General features: G+C 40.6%; 1 protein-coding gene across 13 annotated transcripts in view; it reads right to left on the reverse strand.

Annotated features, from left to right (window-relative positions):
* Positions 1 to 7,929: 7,929 nt before the first annotated feature.
* NHSL1 (NHS like 1) overlaps positions 7,930 to 16,153 on the reverse strand; it is a 164,901-nt gene continuing 156,677 nt past the window's right edge. For 12 of the 13 annotated variants that reach the window (XM_072331376.1, XM_072331379.1, XM_072331378.1 and 9 more), the window contains one exon: positions 7,930 to 13,009. In XM_072331376.1, the coding sequence (XP_072187477.1) occupies positions 12,286 to 13,009 (724 nt within the window). In that variant the 3' untranslated portion in view covers positions 7,930 to 12,285. Of the gene's footprint in view, positions 13,010 to 16,062; positions 16,115 to 16,153 lie in introns of all 13 variants that reach the window. The other variant, XM_072331388.1, reaches the window with a different exon arrangement.

Here is a 16,153-nt window from a genome sequence, read left to right on the forward strand (position 1 = left end):
AAGTAAATACTATTTAAATATGTTGGTGTGTGTGGTTCTCAGGAGGGCTTGCACATGCTTGCTTTTAGAGAGTGATGTATCTTTAATTCCTTCTTACAGAACAGCACTTTCACCATGCTGACAGATGCTCTTGTTGACTGATAAAATTCAGCCTCCATTGTTTCAAATGTGGCATATTTTGCCTTAAAATATCTGCTGTTCTGAAATCAGTTACTCCATTCTTCAGCAGTTTATCCTTGCCATTTTAGTGCCTGAAAGCTACCCTGGACTCAATGTTCTAAGCTGCTCTCCTGTTATCTTCATTACAAGTTAAATAAATTCTTGAGTGATATTTCCAGTGATCAAAAATGATGTTCTAATTCCAGAACTAGCCAAGAATTGCTATTCCTTCCAAGAAAACTGAGCAATCATCTCCCACATAATATTTATTGGGTAACTCAAATCCTGCCTTAGAAAAAGGTTGTTTACATTACTAGACATAAATTAAGAACAGATAATTGCTCACATTCAAATTAACAACAATATATATCCCATTACTTCAGTTCCTGTTTCTAACAGGCTACATTTAATTTCATCTAGAATTAGTGTCTCGTACCTCATTCCAACACTGTTTTATCTGGTCTTGCATGGTAATTGTCCCTAGTGGGTGTCAACCTACCCAGCATCTCATTCTTACATCTCCACTGCAAATCAAAGGTCCAGTTGATAAATTACTCTCCACAGTGTAGCAACTACCACTGATCATGTCAACCTGTGGCACATCCAGCAGTAACCATGGTGTCATTGTCACTGCTACTGTTTGATCACATCCTCTGTAGCAAACACAGTCCAATAGGAACTCATGCTCAGCTCCACTAATCTGGAAGTGAAAGGCTTAAAGCACACCATCTCAAAAAGAGCCCTCAGAGTTTCAGCGTTAGAGGAGTGAAACATTAAATTTTCAAGTACAGAAAAAGTAACTGCAAACAGAACAAAACATCCCTTCGTACTTCATGCCTGCAGCAGTCTGGACTGGTGCCAGAAAGCTTAAGTTGCATGAAAAAAAAAAAAAAAATCTAAAAGCAAACTACAATCTAAAAGAGCAGCAAAGCACTGGGAGCAACATCTCTGGTCATAGTAAGAAGTCAAGCAACCATCTGTCAGCAGTGAAGGATGTTAGCTGGAGCAAGGAATGCTTAGAAGCCTTCCCTGGGCCTTTCCCTGCTCCTACATCATAAGGCTGTGTAAAAATAAAGTCTGTTCATGGTTTCTAAGTTTTATAAGCAAATCAGTGTCTCTTTGAAAACCAGACACCATGAATTTTCACATACATTCACAGATTACTGTAAGTCTGTACTATATAATGGCAAGGTGCTTATAATTTTTTTGTTTAAATCCAATGAAGTTTAGAGCTTATTTAAATATCAAAACCTGCAAACACACACACACACAGTCTTCTGAGCTGTGGGCTCACTGTGACAGGCAGGGCAACACTGCTTCAGTGTTTTAGTAAGACAACGCCAACAGCCAGCAATGTGATTGCGTATATCCTACATATAAACAAGCTGTTGTAAGAAACTATGGAATAGTAGAGGCACCCTCTCACTAAAAAGGCTTTCAAAGGCTTAGAGGGCAATCTCTATGCCTGACCTCTCTGGGAGAGCTGTCAGAGTCCCTTACTGCCTACTGCTTTGTGAGCTGAGATGCACACGCACCGCATGCAGATGAAAGCCTTGTGCTCAAAATGCATTTAGGGGAAAAAAGCACCAATATTTTTTACAAAATCGTATTATTAAATATGCACTGAAAGCATACAGCCCACACCTCCCACAATAACGTAATGGTTTTATATTAATAGAATATCCTAAGCATAGTAGATGCTCATAAAATGAAGTATTCAATAAAACTGATTCATGCTTACCTACAGACCGAGCATCTGGCACCTATTTATTGCTATGCTACCATAACTAGCTCATGACTCTTTTGTACTTGCCAGTGGTGAAATGTGTTTTCAAAACAACACAGTCACTGCTTTGTCTTCTGAAATAACCATTTTTCACCCTCACTCTAGAACATAATCATTGTCACTGGTGTGCAAAGGGAGTAGCATTTCAGCATACACCTACCCCTGCAGAGATGCTCATTTGTAACAAGTATTTTGACTAGTAATTCAGCCTTGGTTTCAGTGAAGTGGAAGAAAATGAAAAACAAATACACGACATCAAGTCAGTGCGCCTTTACAATAGTTCAACAACATCATTGTGGCCCCAGTAATAGAAGAAATGGCTTAATCTGCAATGACAGGGATTTTACTTGGGTCCCTTAACCCTGAAAACATCTGAATACAGGCACACAACGACACACTTTTGCCAGTACCAACTCCACTAGTAAGAACTATGTACATCCCAGTAGAGAAGAACAATTATGAATGTAGTTCATAACCAAAAGCATGTTTTTAAGTCAACTGCTAATTAATGAATTCCTCGAACAGATTTCCAAGCACAGAGAGTTTGAAATGGAGAAATACTATTCCTGCTCCATCAAAAGAACATACAAAAGAACACACTCGCATTGCAAAAATAGAGGAAAATGCCCATTCAGAAATATACCTCCCTCAAACTTGCTTTTCTCTTCCTTATTTCCCATTCTTCACTTCTCTCTCATTTGGTTTATTTCACCTTACTGCCAGATACAAAAAAAAAAAAAAAAAAGGCAACACAGAAGGGAAACTAAGCTATGGGCTGACCCAGAGCCACAGAGATCAAAACTAAATGTCAGATGTCGTGTTCTACCCACAATCTGGAATTTGAGTTTCTCATCATAAAGTGCATTGCATGAAACCAGTTATTCCCCTGCAGGCTAAACAGAAATATTCTAGTATATTTCTACAAGCATATTTCACTACCTGCGTAGGCAACAATACACCAAATCATTTATGAAGGATGTCTTAAAATACAATATGTGTTTCAGCACTGCGATATTTGCCTTCTGCCTTTTTCTTCCAGTCTGGAAAACATACAGTTGACAAAACCCTCCTAAATCACTGGGGCCTCAAGTTCATTCAGAAAGAATGTATATTTAGACATGAAAGTCAGCTTGTGGAGAATTACCTTGTGCTGCATCTTTCCCCCTTAGCAGCCGCGGTGCTGCAGCTTACACCCACCCACCCACCAGGCAGCAAGTCTGTGTGATTTTCTGGTAACATGAGTATAAACTCCTTTTGTTATAGTGCTTTTATTCTTTGGTTTTAAACCCTGATTTTCCCTTAAGCCTGGGAATTAATTCCACATGAAGTCTAATCATCCTTCTTTTCCCAATCTCCTCCTGTTTTCTTTTTAAAGGAAAAAAATAAATAAACAAATGGGGGGGAGGAGAGAGAGAGAAATCCATACTTATTTCTGTTTCTAATTTCCATCGTTTCTCTGTAAGCAATTAATCATTTCTCTTGCTCTTTATCTATGAGACAAATGTTTATGAAGAATTTCAGAGTTGTTAGTTTGCCTGTATATTTCATCATGGTTTTTTTCTCCCTTTAGCACTTCTAAGGTTTGTTCTGGGATTCCCTACTTTGACAGCTACGTCTCACCATTTCATTCCCTACCCACCCACACATAGCTTGAGGTCTCATGAAACAAGGTTGTGTCTCTACTACGCTGCAGAAGAACAAGGAAGTTTCTGAACACTCTGATCTGTATCTGTCATTTCCAGCTTGCAGACTAGAGATTGCAGGGGTCTGCACCCTTCTTTTAAGCGGCTATAATTGGTGTCTAGGAAAGCTGGTTCACAAACATACAAGGTAACCACATGAGTACACTAAAACTGCAGACACGCTGACACCCCTAGAAAAAAGGTTACATTAAATTGATTTCTCAGTGTTTACCTAGCGCACATCATTTTAAGAGTTGCAGTATCCCCATCATTTTAAGAGTTGCAGTATCCCCATCACCCCACCAAACTAGGAATAAATTAAGTCTTCCAAGCTCTCTCTATTCCCTGTTAGTGTAACATATAACAGAATACAGTACCTCTCACTTCCAGACCACGGGTTCCAACACTATCCAGTCACAGGAAGACAAAGGCTTGCTCTGTCCTAAGCCTGCTGTCACTCCTCTGCCTATGAACTCCATGTGATTACAAAGATTCTAGATCCAGAAAAGCCCAAGACAACAGCTCACAGTTATCTCTCTTGGCACCTCTGATAGACTAAGCAATGTAGAAATTCCTACTCACTCTGGGTTAGCCCTCACTTTCCCCATGCCAAAATACATGGGGGTGGGAGGGGTACCTTGGCCACAACTCCTGCATTGTGAAACCAGAGAGGAAACTAGGAGAGTTCACAGACTGCCCCCCAAGCAGTTCTCAAAGCAGGTGGAGCGGATCTTCCATCAGCACCTAACAAACTTGCCCAGCTGCTCCCAGCACTGCCCGTTTGTTTGCAGGCATAGAATGGGAAGGAAACTCACCTCATCATTCTTTGCTTGTTCTGTGAACAAAGCAAATGCTTTTCAGTATGTCCTGGGGGTTTCCTTCAAGGCTTACTTTTAACATAAGTTCTCTATTATTTTTTTTTTTTTTCCTAACAATCAAGACTTAGACCATCAGAAGATATTTTTACTATAAAAGTAACAAGTTAACAAGCTGACAATGTCTAGATTTACGCGCCAGTGGTCATGGCCTTTGTGAACCAGGACTTGAATGAGCACCTCTTCTTTTTCTTAAAAACTTGGCCTGGTTTAAACTACAGCATGATTGGAATCACTGCTGGTTGTTACTGCGCTTTATGGCAGCCTGGAGGCCAAAAGGCTCCTTTTCTGGTTTATTTTTCCTTATCTTGTTTACTTATACTTTATTTTAAATGTAAAATCTGAAGAGATTTTGGAGACACGGCCACCCACTGTGCTGGCACAGCACCTGGCTCAGGCAATAGCAGCTAAAGGTGATGGCAGAAGGTGGCAATGTGGGCTCAAGATGGTAGCACAGGCCTGGCAGCAGCTATTTTCATCCTCCCCCTCCCCCCAAAATACATACCCACTGAGTTAATCACATTAATCCTCTTGTGCAGCCTCCACTGGGATCATCCCAGGTTTGTGAGAGCTGGCACTGAGACTTTCTGTCCTCAAGCAGTGAGACAACTGCTGAGAACCAAGCAGTTGCTGGCACCTTGTGTTCACTGAGACCTGGTCAGATTACCTCAGTGATACAAAAGCTTCCTCCCTGTTTTAAGCTCAGTACTGACCCTCCTCCCCTGCTGCCATCAGATGCCTGCAAAGCTTGCACCTATATTCTCCTACTTTACACCTTTCTCTAGGAGTGCCCATGCTGGAAGCCAGCTCTGACCCACAGGTACCCCAAGGAGGGACTGGCTGGAGATATCACAAGGCAGTATGGCAGCAAGAAGAGAGCTGGTGCATGCTGATTGTTGGATGCGCCTGGTAGCTGTGCCAACATGATTGCTAGGTGGGAAATAACACAGCTGAGAAACATCACAGAGAGTGGGGGAGGCAGCAGGTGAGTCGAAATGGTGAGGAAGGCAGAAGTTGCTTCACAGATGCCATGGAAAGCAACTGCTACCTTCCAAGAGCTTTTCAAAACTCACATCAGCAGTAAGTGTAAATCTGAAGGTTTCACATGTGATCTGTTTTGTTTGTTTGTTTGTTTTTGTTGGTTGGTTGGCTTTTTGCAGCATGATCAAGGAGCTCCCAGAAATTAAAGCAACTTTTAGACAATCGTTATACACCCAAAAACATTCTTGGCTAGCTTCAGTTAGATCCTAGTGCTGGTCCTGAGGACTAGGTAGACAGGCAGCTGTGCTCTTTTCTCATGCCCAACTGTGAGTAGATGCAACTCTTTCTAGTCTTCAGAGGGGAGATAAGAGCTGGAGCTAATAAGCACCTTGCAGGAACCAGAACAATCTTTTTGCTAGGTCTTCAGAGTGCTCTGCCCATAGGGAGCTATCCCTATTCCTAATAGGCTTCCCAAATCCTAAACAACAGTCAGGACCAGTACTGATCTTGCAGGCATACTCACACCAGTCCCAGTGCTAGGAGTGTCCTACATAACTGAAGAAAAAGGTTATGTTGTTTAGTAAGGAAGGTTTCTTCAGGAAATTAGTCTAACGTAATGGTCGTTGTGTGTGAGATCAGCCCTTTTCCTCTTGCTGTTTTTTCCACCTTGTTATGACTCTCCCTGTGAAACCTGCACAAATTAGCTAATTTCAAAAATAAGATAAAATACCCCAAGTTTCATTGAAGTAGGAAAGGGGAGGTAACAGTGACTCTGCTAAGGGCAAGACTGTAGTATTAGGTCATCTCTCAAAGGTAGTACAAAAATCTGCAGAGAGGAAAGACTCCATAAATATTGTGAGCACATTATTGTTGCATGCACTGTGTGATGCAACAGAGTATCCAACAAGACACAAAGAGAAACAGGCATTTCTGCTTTGTTGCTCTCAGATTCTGGCAAGACAATGAACCTATATTGGATTTATTTGCTTTACTGCACCTCGTACAGAATTAAAAGAGCCAGTGGAACCTATGAAGATGCCACCAAGATATTAGTCTACTTGAACTCCATACTCTTTAGCTGATCTGCTGGAGTTTCTGCGTGCCGCCGAGCTGTTTTAACTTCTCTGGTCTTCTGCAGGGATAAAAATACAGATGATTCCCCATTAATCCTGGTGCAGTTCCACCCTGCGTCCATCTTTGCAGTACTCTGTCAATTTAGTATGAAAACAAGGCTGGCATAAGCTCATAATACAGCAGAAGTCGTTGTCCTCCAACAACACACACTAACTGGGTTGATTCTTGCCTAAAGCACAGAAAGTAATTTTGAGTTTCCTTGTTCCCAAAACCCAGCCTGGCTTGACAGAAGTAGATGCATCACACAAGAAATTCATCCCGTGAATTCAATGTTTGATCTGTTACATTCTCAAAAGCAGTTTTGATGCCCAGGACTTCCCAAAAGAACAGCCTAGATACAAAGTAGTGCTGGTGGTTCTTTTAATCTCAGAAAAATAACTTACCAACTTCTCACCACGTCCCACAGTCTTCACTTCTGTCTGAACATTTCACCCAAAGCTGCATCAGTAAATGGACTAAAACAATACTATCAAGGTAAGGCTGCTTCTCAGCTGATGCTGTTGCGCACCAACACTGAGTGCACCTGTTGCTTTATGGCTCTTTCACCAAGTGTAAACAGGCCCAGAAATCAATTTGCTTGTTCCATACATAACTAGCTATGTTTCCAACACTTCTCACACTGGGTTATAGAGAAATGGACACAAAAATCCCTACCTTCAGGACATTATGAAGCATATTCAACTGGATTGACAATATGTGACTAAAAAAGGTGTTAGTTTAGATTTTCACTTTTTTGTTCCTCCAGTCATTGGCGTTTCTGTTTTCATACCACCTGGTGCACAAACAGAGCAGTGCACTACAGACTGAAGAAACTCCTGTGTGTTGGGACTGGCCTTTCTTTCTTCAGTCTATACCACCATACTACACACATATATGCACACATTTGGATTCATCATTAACAAGCTATTTCCTACTCAAAATCAATGACATTTTGCATTTAGCATTGTTGGGAGAAGAACTGACTGGCTCTTAAAAGGCTGATCACTCATTATGTGAAATCAACTAAAGAGCTACACTGGCAGTGCGAAGTGTACTCATTCTGCTGCTGAAGCACTTCTAAGGCACTTATCCTGTTGCTCAGCAAAGCACACAGCATTGCCCTTCTTTATTAAGCATCTCTGTATCTTACTGTCTTTAATGCACATTAATTCCAACTTAGTCATGAAGGAAGTAACTTCTGAAACTCATTCAGCAAATAAAGTGTATCAAGGAAAACTAGAAAGATAATGTATGCCTTTGTGAGTACTGAAGTTCATTCAAATAAAACAGAAAAAAATAATTCCTCATTACCAGTCCAATTTTTTTTATAACACTTTATTGTTGGAGAAGTCCATCCTTTTGATCTTCCCTTATAGAAGCAGGCAAATACATCATTTTGAACCACTTAAAGCACTGTAGTAAACGTTTGGTTGTAGCAATGACTGCTGCCATAAATGGCTTTTCCAGAACTCTGTGGGATCTGAAGAATACCTGACAAGATATATTAGTTTGCAATACTATGAAGGCATTTATTCCTGCGCACAAATGACCTCTCTTCAGTCAAGGAAGTAACTGGTGATGTTTAGCAAGTACCGGAGTACAGTGACTATGGAGAACCGCAGCCAGTCTGTGGGAACCATGGACATGGGGATGCTGGTAGAAATGAATGTGAGCATTAGCCTCTCTGATCCCATATTCTTTCCCTCTCTGTCAGGTAATGGCTTTTGCACACAGAGTCCTCTCAACTGTTGAGCTCAGGCCTGCAGCTTGCCCAGTACTGTCTGATGTTTCCTCACTTCAGCCTATTACTTCTCTAAACTCATACAACTTTGCCTTTTCCTTTTCTGAAATGCTTATCCATGTTTGACTGACTTTGCCTTCCACACCCTTTGCACCGTAAAGAAAGACTTTTGGCCACATTTTTTTCTTTCCCCTCTGTGCAAATATCCAACTGTCAATTTACCCTTTTATCTCTTCTGTACTACCTGAAACTTCATCTCTTCATTAGCCTGTCTGCCTAACACCTCACCATCACTCTTCGTATTCACAGCACTTCTCAGAAATCTCCCTACTCCACCTTTTTGGTCATTATTCTGTGCCTTCTTTCCAACAGCCTTACATGTGAACCAGCACCCTGGTTCTTCAAAACCACCACTTCATCAAATCCACCTCTTTCTGAATTCTTTTCACTGGTTTCCAGTAGCCTTCCAAACCTCCTCTAACCAAGCTAGTGCTCCTCGCACAACCATCCTTCATTTCAATTCGATTCCCTTCTCTTCACTGCATACACAGTGAAAACTTGTAAATACCACACAGCCTTATGGATGTAATACCTTTTAATAATTTAAGGGCTCAAATGCTAAGGGGAGTTTGGGCTGCATACATTTGACATGAGTAAGAATGAACTCTGAACACAGTGAAGAGAAGCAGAACATAGGAAAATGGAGATGTAAACGTTCACAATAAAAGGAAAAACACATTAATCTCAGATCAAGCTTCAACAGCAATTCTTGTTGTAGAGGAGAAGTGTAAACCAACTGTAAACTATGAACAAGCCCTGTAATAGTATGATTACTCATCAGGATGACACCAGACTTCCTTAGCATGGCAGAAGTTTCCTTATTCTTCCTCCCCTCCAAGGGCTCTGGATGTCTTTAGCATTGGTTTCCCAAACTTAATCTATACTTGTTGGCCAGCAGGACGACCACAATTGCAAATTCTTCCTATACAGGAAGAATATAACAGAAGAAATTAACTCTGAAGTTGGATGTACGACATAAAATATATTTTCCTTACCGTAATTACATACATGTCAGAGTTGCTGCCAGTTCTATAAGTGCAGCCTAAAGCTGCTGTGCTCTGGGGCTGAGTTCAGCAGCAAACACTGAAGTTAAGGAGAACATAGCTGAAAAAATCTGAGCTACCAATTCTGAACCGGCTGCAGCAGATAGATGATGTGGTGATACTTGCATGTAAAAGTGACATCAGATGCCTACATGAATATAATTATAAGCACTACTGAATGTATTTTAGTACACTGTACGTGTTTTAAATCTTATACTGTGTTAAATGTAGTACTGTAGCAACATCAGTAGGGTTACATAAACACTGCCTTCTGCACACTAGTCAGACCCTGAGCCTCAGATCAAACCCACACCAAGTGTGAGCTTTATATGAGCATCAAGGCAAGCTGCAGTAGAAGAAGTTCAGCTCATGCTACCTTTAACTTTAATCCCACCTACCTGCATATACGCGTAAGCCACAACTTTCCAAAGTTTCCCATTTCACTTATAAAAACTTATGACACCATCAAATGGGCAGCACCAGTCAAACAAATAGGCCAAAAAAAAAGCTCCTTCCCAGGGGCACCTTTTATTTTTCTTCTTTTTTTTAAATAAATGCTGCAAAGTATTGCAGAAGTTGCAGAGCATAATCACAGCTTTCTCCAATACTACACGTTTGCACTTAGACTATTTCCATAATTGTAAACAACAAAGGAAAGCCTGAGTACTTTCCTTTCGGGACAGAGGTATGAGGATGAGACAACAAGCACACACAGCTTTGAGAAGGGAAGTACCTGCTGTTAGAAGTGCTCTGTGCACTATCCTGTGCTCTGTGTTTAATGTGATCACAGCTCTGAGAGAAACACCAAAGGATGTCAGTAGACATCTAGCAGTTGTATCTAATTCAGATCATTAATAATAGCTGAAATACTCTATTTTGCCCAGTTAGGTTTTTATTTAACTCCAAAAATCCAATGGTTCCAATAGCATGTATGAATGGTACAAAGTTTGCTGTGCACCAGTTAGTCCCACCCCTGCTGTGCAGCCAGATTCACTCTTCACTTCCCTCTCACTCTGCTTATAATCTGGTTCTCCAGCAATTTTAGTTTTCTGGGACAGGTTGCAAGTAAGAAGTAGTAAATACACTCACAAATGATACTGGAAAAAACTTACTATTTTAGATTTTTTAGTCTCAGTACTGACATGCCAAAATGGGATGGATACGTAAGTATGCTTTAGTTCTGCCTCTAAATGGAATTAGTAACTTTTGCAACTGTAGATTAGTAGGTGGATGTCTGTGGCATTCAATGTGTTGCCATACACCACTGGACACATCTTTTGAAGGAGAATTTCATCAACTCAAAAGACAATATGGCAACGGGCAGCCGCCTTCTTTATTGAAGCAAAGTCACAGCATTTTCATCACTATTCCCCTCTTGTGAAGGGAAGAGTTAAACAAAGGCCCCTGAAATTTACATTACTAACAAGTAAAGGAATGAAGAAAGAGATTACAAGCTTATTTCTCTAAAATAAATAATCTACAAAGAGTGCTTTTTCTTTTTAAAAGCATCTAAAAATGTATAAATTCTACGGTAGGGAGATCAAAAGATATTTTAACAACTTTCAATATTTACAAACAATACAAAAACTGCTCACGCCATCAAATGATGCAAAATTCTTCTTACAAATTAAAACCTTAATTCCTACCAAGAAGCGAAAACTCCAGCCAATATTTCAGTTTCAATTAATGGTCTTCTTTACAATTGGAAAACCGTTAAATGCTTTTATTATCCGTATAATATACAATAAAAATGAACTTCACTAAATTATTAAGGTTAAAAAAGGAAAAGAAATACTGCAGGCAAATCGAAAAGGAAAGTAGCTGTAACTTATTCTTTGGTAACCAAAAGTTAGCAAGTATCCGTATTTCAAGTGATGAAAAGTAATAGCTCTTCCATTCTGACAAATGGAAGAAAGACTTCTGGCAAAACGTAACTCCCAAGTTTCAGTTTTGAAAGATAGGCTTCACCTACAGCTCTGTAGTGCAAGTTCTCAAATTCTATTTTAGAATTCAGAAACTCAACCGTTCTAAACTCAGGCGGTGAACTGTTTAATTCCTCTCCCACTTCCCTTATCTGCTCACATCCTTTGCACGTATCCAGTTGTTCCAGTTCTCTAAGGGAATACTCCGGCCAAAGAAGCAGTTCACTTGGAAATGAGTGTTCCACCAAGTGTGTGCATGTGGCTGCATAGCAGTCAGTAGTGAGTTAGAAAACTGCTCCCTTGTCTATGTCAACTTGCGTTTCATTTTCCCTCAGGAAAAAACAAAGTACCCTGGACCAATTCATAACCTGGTGGCCTACTGGCATTAGCAGGACACACTTGGGCATACCTTTATAAGAAGCCATGCGGCCCCGGCACCCACCAACCCTACTACCTTCCACAGGTTCCTCATCCTACCTCTCTGCTTAACAAATGCACTACGCTGCACCAACACAATGCTTTTGAAGCAAATGTCCAGTTTGTACCACAGAAGCCTTCCTCTTTTGCAGGCTTACTTTTTAAATTTTACTTGTACAACTGCAGTCTCAAGAGAAAGAAAAACTTCACACCCCTACAGGCTCTGAGAAAACTCCCCTACTCCCGCCCCCAAGAGGACTTCTAAGGCTTTACACAACAGTTTCTGCTGTTCATTTCTTTAAGCCACAGACCACTCATTCAAAGCAAGTCCTCCCCACCCCACCCCAACCATGCAGAACTATCATTGCTTCAGCATTTAAACACACACATGCAGTTCATGGAGAAAATGCTCAGCAAAGTAAACTTGTCCTGATCTGGGCTTTCTTCTGGAATCTAGTCCTCTGTCATTTTCTAGACTAATATCCAATGCCACCTGTCACCGCCTCTTAACTTTCTTCAACTGAAGGACTTAGGTACTTCCTTGAAGTACCTGGCTGAGTCATTAAGTCCAGATGGGTTGGATGCAAGGTCTCCTTGCAGTCTGGCTCCTCAGAATACGAAAAGTCATTCATGTCTATTTCATCACTGTTAAACACATCGAGCTGCCTCTCTTGATGCTCATCCAAAGTCCTCTGGACCCTGCTCTCTGATTGCTCCACCACTTCTCCATCTCCTTCGCTAATCACAGTCATGGGGCTGCTCTGGATGCGGTTGCGAACATTGTACTTGCTGCTGGCGGCGGAGGGAGGTGTTCGTGATCGACCGTACCTAGTGCTGGAGAGGGACATGCTCCTCGGCATCAGGCCTTCACTCTTGGCCCACTCCTCTTGGGCACGTTTGCTCTTGCTGGGTGAGCAGCTGGCAGGGCTGTCAGAAAGGTCGGGAGAGGCATCTACCTTGGCTCGGTGGAACCGCGGATCCGTGTGCTTCAGCATCTCTGCTGCTGACATACGGGAACTGGTGTCACAGCGACTCCCTTTCTTCAGCAGCAGGGCTTTGAAGTTGTCATTGCTGGTGCTGCTCTTGCGAACGCTTCTCTGAATAGATCCTGCCTGTTTGAGGGTAGATAAGGTTGGGGAAGCACCAGTAGGTGTTACGGGGGGTGAAGGAGAATGGTTGCGGGTACGATCGTCCTCAGAATCTTTACGGCCAAGGACTTTCCTTTTGGATCTAAGTTTGAAAAACAAACAAGAAAGAGAAAACAAAAAAACATGAAATTTTTTACCACTCCCAATTAAACTCAGCTTAGAGGGATGACAATGAATTAAGCTACAGCCAAGAGAAGGAGAAGGGAGAAGTAGTCTAAATCTAAAATATGAGGAAGAACACCACCAAAACTACATCGGCATTAATGCAAGTATTGGAGGTACAAGCTACATTTATTATTCTTTTTCTGCAAATCTGTAATAATGAAACTACAGAAGTCTCATGCCTAAACACTGAATCTACTTAGCAAATTAGGCTTTTTGGAGTCAGTACTGAACTGCTAAGATTAATTAATTATGAAGATAATTCTCAGCGTGAGTTTTCTTGATTAAAAATATGCCATCAAATATCTTGGGCTTTTTTGTGTTGTTTTTGTTTGTGTTGTGGGTTGTTGTGGGGTTTTTTGCTTAGTTTTGGGGTTTTTTTTATTGCTGTTGGTCTGTTTCGCTGTTTCATTTGATTTTCTCTGGAGAACTGGCAGTGTAGTTCAGTGCATCTGCCTTCTGAAAAGGATATTGCAATGCACAAAGCAGATTCCATCCATCCATCCATCCATCCATCCATCCATCCATCCATCCATCCATCCATCCATCCATCCATCCATCCACTCAAACATGAACAGTGAAAACTGACCAGTTTCTAAATAAGATGCACAGAAAAAAATTACTGTCTCTAATTACTGGTGCTCTATCATTGCAACTTTTTCATTAAATGAAGAAAAGATTAAGTTCCTGACTGAATTTTATCTTCCCAAATGAAGAGGCCCAGCGGTTTTAATTTCATGAAAACAAAAGTAACAAAAATAAAATCAACAAACAGTCACAGGACTGGGAAGTAGTGGAAACTGGAGTTCTATTGCCCCATTTTTCCATTGCTAGAAAAAGATACATTCCTTAAAGAAAGGAATGTATTAAATGCCTCCTATCCGCATTAATGTTACTTGTCTGCTTATCTTTATAGGTTTATTATCTCCGTTGTAGACTAAATAAGAATAAATTTAAATAAAATTGAATAACTACTATTTTTACCCATATTTTTTTGCCAAAAGTTTAAAGCAAGTAAGCAGACTTGATATAAAGACAAGATTATCATGCTATAATTCCACATTAATTTTTATCAAGCACATTCAATACAGACTGTTCCTCTCGTGAATGGGTTTCTACTCCATGTGATCTTTAGTCATACTTTCTCTTAAAGAGTTTGAAGTTTTGCCAAGGCCAGCTCAAATGTCTTTATGCATTGCAGCTTACTGAGAGAAAAGTACAAAACAAAGGAACAGGATCTATCAGCTAAGTGGGTGGCAGCAACAGTCATTGCCATGAACTGCCAAGAGTTAGGAAATATTCTGTCTCTATGTGATGAAGTTCACAAATAGATCACTTGTGCTATTCTCCACAGGCAACTATAACAGCTGCAATTTTCAGATGCCACCACTTTTCTTTCTGAAAGAAGAATGTAATACTGACATCCTCAGGCTGAATGGACAACAGAAGATAGCACGAGGATAGAATTGTTACTTTGGTAGTGGCAAACATAAGCATACTGCACAGATATAACCGGGTGTCAGTACCACAGGAAGCAGGTGCATTTGGTGCTTGGATGCTCTGTAAAGATGTAAATGTATGTTTGTGTTACATGGTGGAGTCTTCCCTTCAGTAGGATTCTGGCTGCCTATGGGTATCTTTAAACACTCCAGAACTGAGGCTGTGTTGCTGCCAAAAATAAAATTAAATTCCAAAGAAATATAGAACAAAACTCAATTTCAAAGATCTGCAGGGAAAGATTTGGTTATTCTGGCTTGAAGTCACTCAACAACACAGTGAATGCAGGGCGGAATGGTCAGTTTGCTGTCCACGTCTAAGCAATATTTCTCAGCATGTATAAATTATGGCAGACTTAAAATTAAAGAACCAAATTTGGTTTTGGTGGCTTTTCAGACAGATGGGACACATATTCAAACAAAACCATTTCTTAAACTTAGATTTTTCTTCCTACCTTTGACGCACATACAACTAAATTTCTTGTCCTACTCCAAAGCACATATTCAAGAGTGCCAATCATAGAAATAAAACCTTTTATAAATAAGGCGGAGAGGGAACATTTTTCAACTAAGAAGGGTAGTGGTTCAAGTCTAAAGCCAACAAAAGCAAGGTCTTTACAACACATGTGTCAAGCAGTTTTAACTATGCCACATCCAGTTCCATTGTCCATTTCCCCATAAAATCATGAATTCCAAGTATGTGCACACACACAGGTCCATTCTCTATCTGCATACATAACAGAAAAGGTCACTGGCCAGAACACTTCATTCTAAAAACAGACATGTCGCAGTCCTAGTGAACAACATGCAGCATGATTGCAACAGGCCATTTTTAGAACAGCTCCACAAGGCCAAATCCTAAGGGATAACAGGAAGTTATAAAAAGATCAGTATTATACATATGTAACTTCATGTAATGTTATATATATGTAATTTTGGTAACATCTCCTAAATCCCAGCTGTGTTCTCAGAAAAAGGCTTTTTCCATCCCTCAGTGTTACGGATGCAGAAGTCACGCACATACGCGCAGCAAACTGCCTAGACACACAGCTAAACATATACGGATTCCACTGAGCACAACTGTGACCAGGAGAATGGCCCCTCCAGATTTTGAAGTAAAAGACAGATCCACAAGATGGCACTACCACTACATTGATTCTACTCTAAATGCGAGCTCAGTAGTTCAGAGTGTGGTAATGGTCTTCTGTGTGTACTGTTTAAATGGTGCACATGTTTCATTTTGTATTTTGAAGCTTTTTTTTTTGTCTTGTGAACCTAACAAGAACAGCACAGGAAACTAGTTGCCTATTTTGTTTTTAAGGGAAATGAATAATGACATTAATAAGAGCCAGTATTGCACATTCCATTCATGAACCAGTCTGACACAAAACACCCGACTTCAGGCTGGATTATGGCAAAATATAATCCAGCGTTTGCCATATGTTTTGCCATATGACTGACATGTTGTGTTACTTGCCAGTTTCAGCCACGCTTGCCATGAAGCATTAGCGTTGAGCCTCTGTCCCAAACTGCACCATATAAGCAGCGAAGAGTAAAAAGAGATGGAG

The sequence above is a fragment of the Excalfactoria chinensis genome, chromosome 3 (assembly GCF_039878825.1).
Source record: "Excalfactoria chinensis isolate bCotChi1 chromosome 3, bCotChi1.hap2, whole genome shotgun sequence".
Taxonomy (NCBI): domain Eukaryota; kingdom Metazoa; phylum Chordata; class Aves; order Galliformes; family Phasianidae; genus Excalfactoria; species Excalfactoria chinensis.